The sequence below is a fragment of the Triplophysa rosa genome, linkage group LG1 (genome assembly GCF_024868665.1).
Source record: "Triplophysa rosa linkage group LG1, Trosa_1v2, whole genome shotgun sequence".
Lineage (NCBI taxonomy): Eukaryota > Metazoa > Chordata > Actinopteri > Cypriniformes > Nemacheilidae > Triplophysa > Triplophysa rosa.
In genome coordinates, this window is record NC_079890.1 from 12,887,381 (window position 1) to 12,903,742 (window position 16,362).

The 16,362-nt window shown below is 37.2% G+C and overlaps 3 protein-coding genes across 3 annotated transcripts; 2 read left to right on the forward strand and 1 right to left on the reverse strand.

Moving 5' to 3' along the window:
* Positions 1–1,384: 1,384 nt before the first annotated feature.
* Positions 1,385–2,691, forward strand: LOC130562945 (cytochrome c oxidase subunit 8B, mitochondrial-like). Its single transcript, XM_057348292.1, has 2 exons — positions 1,385–2,444; positions 2,576–2,691. Exons 1-2 carry the CDS (start codon positions 2,328–2,330, stop codon positions 2,672–2,674), a joined length of 216 nt encoding a protein of 71 aa, XP_057204275.1. The 5' UTR covers positions 1,385–2,327; the 3' UTR covers positions 2,675–2,691.
* A 10-nt stretch (positions 2,692–2,701) lies between these two features.
* otub1b (OTU deubiquitinase, ubiquitin aldehyde binding 1b) lies at positions 2,702–14,989 on the reverse strand. The gene is made up of 7 exons (XM_057348279.1): positions 14,896–14,989; positions 14,166–14,227; positions 12,588–12,686; positions 6,509–6,627; positions 4,244–4,328; positions 3,954–4,148; positions 2,702–3,393 (listed from the first exon to the last, which is right to left on the reverse strand). The coding sequence occupies exons 1-7, from the start codon at positions 14,936–14,938 to the stop codon at positions 3,196–3,198; spliced, it is 801 nt and encodes a 266-aa protein (XP_057204262.1). The 5' UTR covers positions 14,939–14,989; the 3' UTR covers positions 2,702–3,195.
* On the forward strand, positions 14,976–16,357 carry cskmt (citrate synthase lysine methyltransferase). Its single transcript, XM_057348268.1, has 2 exons — positions 14,976–15,120; positions 15,571–16,357. Exons 1-2 carry the CDS (start codon positions 14,976–14,978, stop codon positions 16,254–16,256), a joined length of 831 nt encoding a protein of 276 aa, XP_057204251.1. The 3' UTR covers positions 16,257–16,357.
* Positions 16,358–16,362: the final 5 nt, after the last annotated feature.

Genomic DNA, 16,362 nt, shown 5'->3' on the forward strand with positions numbered 1-16,362 from the left:
AAAAAGTCAAAACCTTTTGACACCTAAAATGTTATGCATTCTAGTACTTGAAATACTTTAACTCTTGTTTTTAAGAATGTGGTTTCTCTGCTATTTTGTAAAAAAGCTTTTCTTGTCTCAAATCATCCACTTCATAAAAAACATATTTGCCTGCTCAACCAATCAGATTCAAATATTGCGGAGGTTCTCACGCTCGACCAGAGTTCAGTGTGAATGACGGCCGGAACGAGATGTATCCAGATGCAGGCCCGCAGCACCACACGTTTCAGGACACACGATCCAAACCACCAGTCTCAGGCCGGAAGTGAAGGCGAACCATATATGGTTTAGCGCAGCTCGTGCTACCAACAGTTTTTGTACCCAACCCCCCCCCCCCCCCCCCCCCGTTCGACGGGTGTGCATTATTTTTCAGTTAAACGCACACCTATGAAGTAGTTCCAGATTTGTCGACCGAATTAAGTTCCATATCACTGCGCCCAGTTGAACTTAAATGTAGCCTACTGTCCCCAGTGAATACGTATCAACAACAGACAAGTGACAGGCAAATTCCATTGTCTGAGAAGAAATAACTATTATTTATGGCACAGCATTTGAACACACAATGGCGAGAGCACTGTACAGGACTGTTCAGCCGAAAAACTAAGAGCATATATCAAAGGTAACGGCAAACTACATGACAATCATCGGGTTAAAGATAAAACACGAAGCACAAACATAACAAAAACAACATGTTAAATTCGTCTGTGGATGGGTAAACGGGACTTAAAACACACAGCAGGAAGCTTTCTATGCCACTGCGAGCACCGCAGCTGGCGCAGAATCCTCCGTGTCACATTTTTCTCTTAATATTTTCTTATACGACAGGGGTGTTAATACGACGAAAACAAATCAAATATAGATATTTGTCTTTTCACTCTCAGTGAAGCAAACGCGTATGCATGTGCATGTCCTGTCTTCGCTCTCGCTCAAGCAACGCCTTCAGATGAGATGCGTAAGAAATTAGTTCTACCAGCAAGAGCATTCCGGGACAAATACCATACAAATGTCTTGACATAAAACATCGTAACAACGTCTTGTGGTGTTGTGACCGTGGTATAAGCGGAATAATTGACTCCGGTCCTTTCAATTATCGAAAGTTAATGCACACCCGAGGTGTAACGGCCACTCCGCTTCGCGTCGTGGCCGCATTACCACCTCGGGGTGTGCATTAACATTCGATAATTGAACGGCCCGTCGTCAATTATTCCTTACATAAACTGCTGAAACTGTGGGATTATAACACCTGGTCCTATTAAGCGAATATGCGAATCTATTCAGTTTGTAACAACACTACACGACAAAGTGTAGACTTTTAATGTCAAATATACATAATTTTTCAGAATTCAAATAAATAGAAAATAAAGTCTTGCATTTCTTACATTTCAACAAAACACACTCAAACAGAACATATTTTTTACATTTTAATAAATGTATAGTATATGCATAATTGCAACAGAAATAATAAACACTTAGAAATTAAGACTCTTAAAAAGAAGAGTTAACTTTCAGTCCCATTTTATCATGTGTTTCACACAAAGTATACTCCACGTCTTCCTGGAATGAAAAAAAATAAATAAAAAATAAATAACACATACTCACCGTCTACATTTACATTAGTCATTTAGCAGACGCTTTTATCCAAAGCGACGTACAAAGTAGGGGAAAACAATAGAAGCAATTTGTGCAACAAAAGAACAACAATGCATTGGTGCAGTAAAAACTGGTCTCAGTCAGCCTATCACAGTATATGAAGCTAAGATTTTTTTGTCTAAACTGACAAAGTAACTAACAGTTAAGTGCCTTAAAGTACGTGTACGACAAACACACAAATAAATGAGTTATGTATTGTATGGAATAAATACAAATTATCAAGAAATAATAACCAATAATAAAGATAGACAAGCCCCTTTACAACACCCTATTTAAAAAGAGAGCCGAGTGTCCGCAAAAATAAAACACACAATACGATTTTAAACTTTAATTATAATATGTGAAAGATGTGCACATAATAGTTGCAATAAACACCTAACTTATACATTGATTTTTTACAACATATAAACAAAAACTGGACATATATCACCCTGATCTCCGCCATGCTGTTAATGCGTTTGTGACGCGTGTCCTAAATGAGTGGCTGCGGGCCTGCAGCTGAATACTATTGGCCTGAACACGTCATCATACGCCTGAAAGAACTATTTGGCGGGAAACGTGACAATATAAATTAAGCGTGCGCGTTTGTGTTGAATGAGTTTTGGCTATTCTCTTGTGACTACGCTTGTGTATTATAAATGATGTTCGGTTTGCTACAAGCGCTTAAAAGCGCGAGACTTCTACCTAAACAATATGCGTTTAGACATGCGTCAAACATCACCTCAAAAACCGCTCAAGGGAGTATTGGCGTTGCGGTAAGTTTACCGCAAATGTGAAAAATGTGTGCAGTCTTATTTTAAATCGACGCGTTTTTCCTCCGTGTCACGTTAATTACAATGGCAAAAGTGTCACACTAATGCATCGTATTTTACTTTTTTTTTTTTAGGAGAGTGTATTTGTGATGGGCTTTCTCTTCGTTGCTGTTCTTGGTCCAGCTGGGTGGATCCTGTCGAACTCGTGTGACTTGCACAGAAAACCGCAATGACGAACGAGAGCAACAAGAACACCATTTGTGCTACGGCAAAAATGGACTTTTGGTGTTTTGTCTGAAGCACTAGTTAATAAATAACAAATACAAATTGTGGACCTTTTGACATTGACTGACGTTCACATTGTAACCTGGTTTATAGTCAAATCAACATGTGGAATTTCAGGGAACACAAATTGACATCAGACCTTAAGTGAGGTGTAAACTAAATCCCTTTAATAAAACTCATGAAAGGCAGTGTAACAAAGGAAAAACACTAAAAGCGAGTCGATAACATTTACAACCACAAAGAAAACCCTACTGTACAAGCCTAATGCTGTCATTTGATGCAGTGTGAATTTTTCTGCGATCAAGGGCTTTTAATTCTGTATTAAGAAAAGTATTTTTGTAATGAGGGGAAACTTAAGTGATAACTGTTTGTGTTTAATCATAGCAGAAGCTTTGCATACAGATGTATGATTCAACTTTGCTGAACTGGGATGGTTTCTTTACAATGGAACCACAGAGGAAAAAGAGAATCACTTATACAGGATGTCATAGTGGCCAGGACGGTACAGGAGGAAGATGCGCGGCTCTCTTCCTTCAGGAAAGATATGATGGTTCACTGTTCCACCTTCTCCTCTGTCCATGTATTCCACTAATATGGGCACATTCAGTGCCTTTGCTAAGGCAATGATATGGATGTGGTCACTTTCTTTTGACATGGGCTCCACCTCCTAAAGAATTAAACCGAGTATTAAGCCAAGGACCACAAGTAAATGATAAGTTTCACAGACAAGACTTAGTTTAAGCCCGTAATATGTCTTAGTTAAATTACGATATTTAAGTCGCTTTTATAGAAATGCCTTAGACGAAAACATTACTGGTGTGCATCTTGAGGGACTGGTATATTTTAAGAAATGTCAGGGCAAGTTGTTTTTAGTTAAAACATCTGGGACTAGTCTTAAGCCTTGTCTGTGAAACTGGGCACTAATGAGTTAAACCGTTCTAAAAGTAAAAACTACAGTAAGATAGATGTTACGTACATACAAAATGGGCATTAAAACATTCTCCAAGCACATTCTGGGATTTATTGAAAAATACATTTAGCGTAAATATGCACACCTAAAGAAGCAAATCTACACATTTCTTTACATTAGACCCCTGTTTTTTTATTGAAAATTATTAATATGTAGCTATACACTGTAGTAAAGCAAACTCTTTTTCACATCACTTTAATGCCTTTTTCAATAAAGTTTATAAAAAAAGTGTTCCAACAATTCCAACTTTCTCTCACCTGCTGACAAAACTCTTTGACACAGCGACCTCCCTCTATGAAGTGTTGAAAGAAGCCATGTTCTCGCTGCAGGTATCCAGAGGTGAGAAGCCTCAGGTAAACCACTATGTAGTCAGACACGCTCTGGTCATTAAAGGAGCTCAACAGTTCGCCAAGCGATTGTTGCTTTTCACACAGATCAATCAAGTCCATAAACTGATCAAGAAAATCACAGAAAGCAAAAACAGATGAGAAACTATTCGTCCTTATGTAAAATGTACACGGTTCAAATGGTGATTTTTATAACTCACCGTGTTGTGAAAGTCCTCAATAGTGAACTCTGTAAAGCCCTGGTTCACAAGGTCCAGTTTGCTTTTAGCTGCCACAGCTTTAAACCTAAAGTGTTAAAAATAGGACTGATTATAGGGACTCAAAAAAAGTGAAATGTACATCAACACTGTCCAACACGGTGACAACTTTAGGTACATGGTGTGTAGGGAGATACAGCCAGGCCCAGCTCCACAGGGGGGACAGGGTGGGCTTTGCCCACCTTATCAGAAGCTTTGCCCACCCTACCTCCACCCAGAGCCGTTGAGAGAGAGGATCCGTGAACCGCTGTTGCTGTGAAAAAACTGACTTGGCGTGACTTTCTCAGCGACTCTGCGTCAGAGTCCTGCGCGGGTCCTGTTTGATAAACCCGCACACGCAGTAATTAAAACAACACCCGACATCAGCACTAATTTAATTCCGTACCCGACTCTACCCGTTTGACAAAAATGCCACGACCCGAAGCGCACATGCATTACATCTACATGATGTAGACAAAACCATTTGGGCAATTCCGTGAAAATGTCAACCTTACCATGAAAAAATAAAGTTTTTACCAATGGTTTTTACTGTGGTAACAGCTCAGATTTTAACATTTGGTGGTTCAAATACCCATGTGAGGTCTCTCTTCAAATTTGTAAAGCATTTGTTTAATTTTTAGTGCATGATTTTTCATAGTCAGGTAAGTGCCATTTTCAGGATTGTCACATCCATAACGCTACATATTCCTCATAAATGGACACATGAAGATTAATATAAAATAACTATTTTATGTTCTATAAAGAGGCATCCCTTCTCCATTAATTGGGTATTATTGCTTTAGGATTGTGCATTTTATTTCACAGAAATCCTACAAAGTTTGTCGTCTCCCAAAAAACGCGTCCTTTTTTTGTCACATCCATAACGCTTGTTTATTTCCCTTTTTTAAAATAGAAAATGTGTTCATAGACTGACATTTTTTTATGTTTAAACTCTATCAACAAGGGTTTAGTAAAATATAAATGCATGGTTCAATATATTTGTAACAAATTCATTCTCTGAGCATTTTTATGTCACGTCCATAACGCAAAATGTCACGTCCATAACGTTGGAATTGCCCATTTATTTTCTCACGCAACAAGTAACAAAATATTAGGAATTCCTGGTTAATGCATTTTTAAACATGTAATAACTATATATGGCAGAGTTTCGGGAGAGACAACCAGAGTGAATCCACTAAAATATTGTTAGCTAATAGTAGCTATTCTATAATTGATTAGTGATTTATGAAATGTATTTTGATTTATGCAAAATTAGTTAAAAATAGCCTATATTGTTCATGTGATATTAACAAAAATTTCCCTTACCTTTTTCTGTACAATCATACCAAAGCCGCTAAAGGCTAAGCCCATTTAGCCCATCAAGGCTAAATAAAGCTTAATGAAGAAAATGGACCAGGAGCATTATGAGCTAAAACGTTTATTTAAATTGTGACAATGTATTGAGTTCTCACTATAGCTGGCTGCTGTCCAAAAAGTCACTCGATTGGCTAAAGTGCTCAACGCTGCAAAGCGCACTGCAATTAGAAACCAGCTCTTCAGACAAGAGCTTGAACACAAATAAGCACAGGACCGTGTAAAAGCATCTTGGTATCAGCTGAGGCGAGTCGAAATAGTCTTGGTTACTGGATCCGTATTATTTCCCGACCCACACCCGAACCCCAAATGACAGATGAATAATTATTACACCCGTTACATCAAATATTACTGGTTCAGCTGACGAGTGATGGTTTTGACATCATTCAGCCGAACAATGCTTCATGAGAGGAAAAAAAATGTACTTTTAGCTCATGAAAAAGCAGTAACACATGGACTGGACATGGATGAGTTTGTGACAGAATTCTTTAAAATGAGCAGAAAGTTAATGATTTGAATATTATAGTGATATGAATAGCTCTTTTTCATGTTTTCAACAAATCTAAAGTTACTAAATTGTAAAATGTTAAATAAATGTAAATGTAAAAAAAATGTAGACTATATACAGTACAGTAAAAGAATGTAAAATATACAATATTAATACTAGACGTACGAATAATTTAAAAAGCTAAATAGTTCTTTTGTAAACAGTTTGTTTATAGGAAATAGTTTGGGGCAAAAAATATATGTTTAGTTACCACCCCCTCCGCCCAAATCACTTGGCTCACCTTTCATCTCAAATCTGGAGCCGGGCCTGGATACAGCATGGGATGATCATATCAAACAATACATTACCTTTGCAGTTCTTTGCTGTCTTCCAGTAATGACTCCAAATGTGCGAAGCCAAAGGCTCTGTAGAAACAATTCCCATCCGGCCGTGTTTTCCGAATGTGGGAATATTTTTTGTGAAGGTCCTGTGGATGAGAGTAGAATGTAAAGATCTTAACCATTAATGAGAGTAAGGTTTCACAAGCAAAACATTCTCTTAAAAACATGAAATTAATTTTCAAATTAGATTTCAGCCTTAAAGATCAGGGCCCGTATTCTTAAAGCTTCTAAGACTCCTCTCAGAAAGCTCTTAATTTAGCTTAAAAACTTCTACGTAGGAGTCTTAGCTTAAAAGTGATTCAGGACCAATCTGAGAGCAACTCTGAGCAAGGAAAAGACAAAAACTTTTATCTTAGTGAGGAGGTGGGGCTGACCCCGTTGCTATGTCTTTTGAAGACTGTGATTGGTTGGTTGGCCAAGAAGGAAGAAGAGCGCTTTTAAGTATAGGGTCATTAGTTTGAAATTGCACGTCATTTTTTTCTGTTTTACCATACTCACGTACACACACAGACACACACATATATTCTTTATATTTTTATTTACCATGCTGTTAATGTCAACATATCTGATAGAAAATGAACAGTGACACAATAAGTCTCTGTAAGTGCTGTATTTGTTTGTGTGATCACTATAGAAGATTGTGACAGAACCAAATCATTTCTGCTGCATTTCTCCAGTTGCTAAATATGTTAATGTAGTGATTTCTTCTATTTCTGGCACTATGGCACTGTTTCTGCGCTGTTTTGGAGCGTGTCTCTAATAGGATCGGTCACAAACATCTAATGTGTTGTGTCTTATTAACTCACTGTCATTCAATTCAATGTAATTTTATAGCGCTTTTACAATTTGCATTGCATCAAAGCAGCTATAGAAGAAAACCAAAACCAAGATAATCAAAAGTTGAACACACACACACACACGAAATCTGATAAACCTAAAAGTAATATGGAAATTGTCATGCATTGCAACACATTTCTTCTCACTTTTTGTGTTTCGTCCATTTTCTCTGCTGCTAAAGAAACTCTTAAGTCTCTTAAAATTCCTCCTCGCTACTCCTAAAATTTTGGACCTTAAGAGCTCTTTTAAGGGTTAAGATGCTTCATGAATTACTTTCTTCTTTACTAGGATCTTTAATTTTACGGTGGCCCGTTTTCATGAAAAATCTTAGCGCAAAGAGTTGCTCCTAGTGACAAAATTCTACGAAAATTCTTAGAAATGTGGGCGTTTCCCCTTAAAATGACAGAAAAGATCCTAGTAAAGAAAAAAGTACAGGGTTCTTACACCTTTCCAACATCAAAATCCAGCACTTTAAAAGCACTTTTAATGTGCGTTTTTATACTTTCCCAGTCACTTACAACTGCTTTAATTACATGCTGACATACATATACTGTATGTTCCTTTGTAGATAATCCATAGTTATACTGTATGCCAATTATATGTAATTATACTATATACTAACTATACTAAATTTATTCCATAAAAGACTTGAGCAAATTGTCATTTAACTCACAAAGCAGAGCAGACATCCTATACAGTACTGTGGGCATTTATTTGTAATTGATATGATTTGACCACATAAAATAACACAAAAGAAACATGGAAAGAACACGGGTGCGAATTATAGGTTGCCGCCGCATCACAAATAGAGAATCGATCAAGTTTTTCTTTAAATTTAAAACAATTTTTGCTCATTAAAATGCAATTAATATAATACTGTTCCTATGTAATTTGTTTTGAAAATTAGTCACCAAATGTGGGAACAGTAGGTTGTAAGCTTTCAAATGATATATTTAGTTTGTCAATATTACTTTAGGATAAGACTAAGGTACTGTTTTAACAGTATGGAAAATGCCCCACCTGTAAATTTGTGACAGTTCAGAAGAAAAAAAATGAACTGGTTATCATATCTATCATATGTATTTCAATCTTAAAGATATGTGTTTAACATTACGTTATAAAAGTTCCCTTGATTGTATTTTGTTCAAACTTTTGTGTAGTGTTAAAAAACTAAAAACAGTAATGTATTTCTCTGTTTCAATACACAGCCACTAGATGGCGCATCTACGCCTTTTCTACCACACAGCACCCAACCCCCCCACCCCGTCACAAAAACATTTTGCACTTTACGCGGGTGATCCCAGCGAGCTAAAAAAAATTAAAAATCTTTATTTATACGAAAAAAATCTAATCCCTGATATCGTTAACATCGTATTAGCACTTTGTTGTTTGATGAAAGAAAGAATTCGCGACACTGCAGAATTCAGTCGGTGAGCACACACACACACAACTTCACGTAGTTTTTAAGTAAGATAGGCTAATTTCTGCCCGAGTCCCTGTTCATTTCCGACCATATCTGGCAAAAAAGACCTACAATTACACTTTACATCCCTTACAATTAGTTCGCGAATTTTTCCATCTACCTTAAACTTAATTGGCCTAATCGAAAATATCGAAAAACTTACCTTTCATGTGGCTTTAAAGTAGGGCTGCACGATATTTTATTGCGGTACCACTAAATCCTATTTCAATCGAGCTGGCTGCGATATGCAATGTGTCAATATTTTTTTAATGCGTAGCTTGTCCGTGAAGCACGGCTCTGGGATCAGTAGGAAATGCTGCTCGATCTAAAAGCAGTGCGAGTTTGAGTCGCTTATAATGTGCATTTGAAAAAGCAACACCGGTCAAACATGATCATTATAAATATACTTTATTATCATGAAAATACCTGATGAGGCTTGAGTAACAGTGATAAAAAGATGTCCATAGGCATTTCCTAGATTCTAGAACGTGTTATGGTCTTCTTCTGCAGTGCGTATTTGGCGTTTCCGCACGAGAGCGCCCTCTGGCTTTCGGATGCAGCAGCATTTTCCCGTACTTCACTCAAAAGCTGTGCATAAATCACGTGACATTTATCGTCGGTTTATCGTGACAGCCCTACTTGAAAGCGCAGCTGGCCCCATGGTGAAGAGCTGCACGTCCTTTTTGCATACTTTGCAGGTGCCCACTCGAGGATTTGGTCCACGTTTTAGCCATAATTTGTAATTTTCGTCCTCCAGCCAACGAGCATTGAAACGGCAAATGCCCGGCATATTTTCATCTCCTACTCTGATCCACCAGAGGGCGCACATCCAAAAGACTGGCAGATAACATTATAGCCACGCGCCGATTTTTTTCGTATTTTCGTTGTGCAAAATGTATATTTTATTTCAAAAGAAAAATTCTCCGTAAAATTGCTTAATAAAATTATTATGAAAGCAACGAAATTAAAGTTTTAGGCAGTTTTAAGCACTTGATCCCAAATCCAATCACTTTTCTAACCTTAAAATGACTATATTCAAATTCAATCATTTTACAGGATTTAAAGCACCTGTACGAACCCTGAAAGTAATTAATACTGGAGAAATGCAGCTATGCAGCAGAGATGATTTGGTTCCGTCACAACCTTCTATAGTGATCACACAAACAATTACAGCACTTACAGAAACTTATTGTGTCACTCTTCATTTTCTATCAAATACATTGACATTAACAGCATGGTAAATAAAAAAAAATATATAGTGCGTGTGTGTTTGTGTGTGTGCGTGAGTACGGTAAAACAGGAAAAAACTACATGTGCAATATCAAACTAACGACCCTATACTTAAAAGTAGGGCTGAAACGATTCCTCGAGTAACTCGAGTAATTCGAATACAAAAAATCATCGAGGCAATTTTTTAAAAAAAATTGCCTCGAAGCTTTGTTTAATCCATTTAACTACAGACACAAGGAGCGCTGAGTTTCCCCACGGACCGTTATTACTGACGCACAGCCCACTAAACTCTATTCATGTTACAGGGCTCTCAAGTCTCACGCATTCGCCGTGAGACACACGCATTTTAGTCTGTTCACACGCTCACACGTATTTCTCATGCTGATAAATAAGTGATAGCTTACTGAAATGGTGAACTGCTATTTTACTTAGTTTTAGTCTATTTTGCGATTGCATTGAGTCCATCAAACTAGATGCGGACTAGTGGATGCCGAATCCTGTTACTTACACATGCCATCTGGCTGTTCTGCGTGTCTGAGTGAATGAACTGCACAGTTTAACGTGCTACACACGTGATGCTCATAAATATGTCTGCGTCTGCGCTGAATGAGGACATGAACTTCACCTCCAGAGTTGCTCTGAGAGTTTATTTCACAAACATGTTATTGTTTGAATGAAGAAACAGACATACTAAAAAATAAGCGTCTTCCGACAACCTGCCAAAATAAAAGTCATAGGCTGTATATTACTATGTAATAGTAAAAACAGGAAACTAAAACTAATTAGTTTTAGTTTCCTGTTTTTACTATTACATAGTAATATATAAATTTAATTCATCATGCATAAGCTGAAGTTAGTTGTTTACCTTTGAAATTATGTTTCTTATTTATACAGTATATTTGTATTATATTGCATTTTGAATTTAATATTCACAGATATTAATGTATGCTATTTCAGTAATAAAAACTCTAATTGTTCTAAAAAGGAAACAAATTAGTTGTTTTACTCATTATAAGAGACCTGTCTTATTTTCTCTTGTATATTTAGTATTGCTTTTTAATGAAGAAAAAGTACTTATTATCCGAATACCCGATTAATCGATGGAAAATCAGTAGAATACTCGATCAGTAAAAGAATCGATAGCTGCAGCCCTACTTAAAAACGCTCTTTTTTCCTTCTTGGCCAACCAACCAATCCAGTCCTTAAAAGACTGTGTCATACATAGCAACGGGGTCAGCCCCGCCTCCTCACTAAGATAAAAGTTTTTGTCTTTTCCTTGCTCAAAGTTGCTCTCAGATTGGTCCTGAATCGCTTTTAAGCTAAGACTCCTACGTAAAAGTTTTAAAGCTAAATTAAGAGCTTTCTGAGAGGATTCTAAGAAGCTTTAAGAATACGGGCACAGGGCCCGTATGTTTAACAATTCTCAGAAATGCTCTTAAAAATAGTCTTAAGCTTTGACTTAAGTGTCAAAAAATTCTTAGTAAAAAGAAGGACTTTTCTAAGAGTAAGAGACTTTTATAAAGAAGTTAAAAGCAACTTTCAGTAAAGTTTAAGTCTGATTCTTAAGTTCTGACTTAAGTGTTGTAAATTGAGGACTACAATGATTTAAACACAAAATGGCCACCCTTGACCTCTGAACAGGTCAAGGGTCCAACAGGGAGCCTGCAAGGGTGAAGTCACAGCAGCATTACACCATTTATTCATGACTGAAATAATACATTACAAATATTTCATTATTTTATATATACAGCTTGCAATCCATAACTTATTTAGGTAAAACAAACCAAAAGTTATTGGGCAAGTACATAAAAAGTCATCTTATACCTTCCCCTGATTTAAAACGGTAAGCTTATAATAGTGATTGATAATTTGGGCTGTACGATTTTGTGCAAAATTTAACTTCGGTCAACTTCAACCCATATATGAATAAATACATAAAGTAACCTGCAATTTTGTTTTTCAAACAGAGATGGCAACAGAGATGCAAAAGTGAAAAATTGCAGTTTCAACATTTTAACTTGCATTATGTACAAACATATGACAAAAATGTATCCTTTTTTGGCTTGGTTTTACATACTTCTAATTGAGTTTTAACAGTTAATTTAATTAAGCTGCTGAATCCCATCCTTCTATATTGCACTTATATCTGTATATAAAGAAAAGACCAAAGCTGCAAATCCTTAAAATGTTTTATATTATTATATTAGTTTATTAACTCCCTGTCATTATGTCATTCCAACACATTGTTTCTTTGTTGTAAAGTCCATGGTATATGCCTCTGTAATGCCATCTTGTTACTCTTGTTACTATACACTTATGAATCCTTTTGAATCACTCTTATTCTTAACTGTAAGAATAGTAAAATTACGTCATTCTTAGAATTTTGACACACTTGAGAGTAAAATTTTACTCTGAGTGAGTGGCTTCATACATACGGGTCCAGATTTGATATCCAAGTTTGTGGATCATTTTTGTGCAGTGCAAAAAAGCCATGTGAGCTCATAAAGCTGCAGTCACCTTTATCTTGAGTTGGTAGATTGTGTCCTCTGCAGCATATTCCCCCTGAAGCACAGAGAGATCTTGTCTGTCTGACACTAAAGGGTTAGTGGTGGCTATCTGTTAAAACAAAACACAAGCTATTTAAGTGACAGTTCACCCCAAACTTACAATTCTGTCATCTTTTAAAACACCCTCCTGACTTTGTAAATCTGTAACTCGTTTGACTGTGAAACCTGATAATCTTTATGGAATACACAAGGAAATGCACACGCTGGCCCAAAGTTAACTTCCGGTCTGCGTTTGGTTATAATATACAAATTGTTTTATATTTTATTTAGATTAATATTATTTTTTATTGTATATTAATTGTATAAAATTAACTTAAAACTACTCAACAGTAATTGATTCTCAGTGGAGGTCTACCGGATGTTAAGACTGGGCCACATAACATAAGCCCTCTTGTCTAAAGCCATGTTATAGCTTCACGTGAGGAAGACAGCAAAAAGTCATTAAAGATCTTTAACCCCAACAAAGTTCTCAACTACAAAATTACATGTTTAAATAATAAAAAATAAAAAATAAAGCATTCAATAACAGCCCAGAACTACTGAGAAATCTTTCAATACTGATTGAAAAGTATCCCATGATGAGATCTCAAGAAGCTGGCTGACAAAATGCCAAAAGCAGATTTCAGCAAATTCTAGGCAAACAATACTTTAAAGATGCTAAAATGTAAAATATATATATATATTCTACAGTCACTACAGTTGTAATTCCATGTGTCACTGAGTTTACTTTAATTCTAAAAATGTGGAAAATGCATAGCATTGTGTTAGCAACACAAAGGTCGAGAGGTGGAAAAAACACATATTAATGAAATGTGTGTACGTTGAATGCACTGCAAGTCACTTCGGATTAAAGCACAAATGCCAAATGCACAAATGTAAATTTGAATATGGCATGGCAACGTGCAATGGCAACAGCAGGAGGAAAGTATTTTCACTGTATGTCTTGTGTACGCTGTAATAAAGTGTATGCATTGTTATATTTTATATACATTAATGTTTTAATTATGGTAAAATACTCTTCTATGAAATGTATTACATACAGAGACAACTAAGCAGGCAATTTGTGTCGGAGCCGATAGCCTCGTGGGCAGTGCTCCGACACATGGGCCACCCGGGTTCGATTCCCGTCTCGTGGTCCTTTCCCGAACCCACCCCCTTCTATCTTTCTCCCACTTCGCTTCCTGTCCTCTCTATCACTAAGCTGTACAATTAAAGGCAAAACACCAAAAAAGTCTACGCAGGCAATTTGTACATTAATTTCCCCAAAAGGTGTAAACACTTGTTTTACTTTTATCCAAACATGGCACAACCAATCAAATGAGTTGGGGGTGGGACTGTGTGTTTACCTCACCTGTCCTCTGTTTGATTAGGTAAACACTTTACATTTCTGACCCTTTTTCCATTTTGGTGTTTCACAACACTTTTATGTTCAAATGAACAGCATTTTGCCTTTTTGTTACAGGTTTGTGAACAGCAGCATTTTGAAGAGAACATACAGAAGTATGAAGTCATAAATGTGATCACTTACCTCATGCTGAATGCGGTCCTGTTGTGCTATTATGGCCTCATCAGATGCGAGGCAGTTTACTCCTAAATGAAACGCATATAATAATCTGTAACCGACATTGAGAAAAGTATTCATTCATTTCTATTAAAAGTTGCACACCAGCAACAACAACGAAACAAATGGATCCATAATTACTTTGAGATATTATGGTCAATCGACGCGCTGAATTCACGGTTACGTCATAGAGTTAGGAATACAGAATACCACAGTGAATCAGACGTAATGTAAACAAACGCGATCTCTACGGTTTTGACAGACACTTAACATATCGCCCAGGTAACTTAATACAGACATAATTCCACAAATATACGTGGAAACATGTAAGTTACCTGAAATAGTCAACGATCATATTACTGTTTATTTCAGTAGAACCAACGGTTCTATGTCGTTTCAACTCTGACAGCGTCATTTCGGATTAAAGCACAAATAAGCGTAAACGTAGCGAACACGCATAAGTATGTAAAAACGTTGTATGTACGTTGTACAGTATGACACATTTCATTTCTTAATAAAAAGCCCAGATGTGTCTTGTCTACAGCTGATGTGCTTTGCTCTGCTGTTTCTGCTGCTACTGCATTGCTGATTTTATTTCTAATGCAACATCCCTCGCGCGGGACCCTACTGGTTGATTTGTTTAAACATGACAACCGATCTTTATGACAGCGTGAAGCAACGTTATTTTTCCACTTACCCTCCATCTCTCCCTGTGAGGATTCCTGGTGCTCATCCGCCATCTTGATTCAATTATTTTTCTGCCGCCCCCTTCATTCTATGTATACTTCCGGGTCATGTCATTATCTGATCGCACATGCACGCAGGGTCTTTAAAATGTTGCTATTAAACCGATTTGCTGTTTCACTGAGGCATTTTCAAAAGCTGACGAAGCCGCGCCGATGGCACCATACAAGTTTGACAAGTTAGTGACCCGTTCTGAATTTATTTTAGTTTCTTGCTGACAGTGCAGAATAAACAAACTAATGAAGCCAGAAAGCTGTGTTGTACAGTGCGTTTAGGACCCCTAAGGAGTGTTGGGTTAAGTAGTTCACCTTCGAAATGAAAATACTGTCATCATTTACTCGCCCTCTTATCATTTCCAACCCGTATGACTTTATTCCGCAGAACACAAAGAAGATATGATGAAGAATGTTGTTAATAGCTCCCCATTCACTTGCATTAGTTACAATAGAAGTGAATGGGGAGCTGTGCGGTTCTGTTACCAACATTTTTCAAAATATCTTCTTTTGTGTTCTGCAGAAGAAAGTCGTACTGGTTTGCAATAAAAGTGCATGTAAATTATGACAGGGTTTTTTTCCTGTCATAATTTCAGTCTGACAAAAAGACATCTAAGCTAATTTTGTGTTCACAGATGAGTTGATTGAAAACATGGACAAAAAAGCAACATGGGACAGATTCTACGCAGAAAATGGAAGCAAAGGCAAATTCAAAAATTTTGAGTGGTTCTTTGGATTTCACGCAGTCCAGGAATTCATTCTTCCTGTAATACAGACCATGTCTCATTTCCACAGTCACCCATTACACATCCTGGACATGGGCTGTGGTACCTCTGCCCTAGGACCTTGTGTTTACAAACACTCCCCATGTGCTGTCAACGTCACATGTGCTGACATCTCTCCTGTGGCCATAAGACTTCTGGAGGAGCACACCAATACCTTATCATTACAGTCGCAGAACCCGTCCTCTGTTCTTTCCTTCATAGAGATGGACTGCACACAGTTAAGAGGACAGTTCGAGTCCAGAAGCCTGGACTTGATACTAGACAAGGGTACTACAGATGCTTTAGTTAGGTCTAATGAAGGGCGAGTCAAGGCTGGTCAGATAATAAGGCAGTGCCTACAAGTGCTGAGGACCTCGGGAAGTCTCTTACAGTTCTCAGACGAGGATCCTGATGCCAGGCTTGTTTGGCTGGAGAGAGAGATTAGAGAAACAGATCAGGCAGCCGATGTGGGAGTTCAGGAGGTGGGGGAATTGAGAGGGGTCAGTTATTTCTGCTATCAGATTACTCCTCGTGTTGCCTCCCACTTAAAACTATAATGTATGTTAGTAATCATAGTCATTCATAATCAAAACTGGTTACCGGTCATCAGCTTGTACACAAAATGTAAATGTTTGAATAAACGTTTATTGAAAAACAAGTATT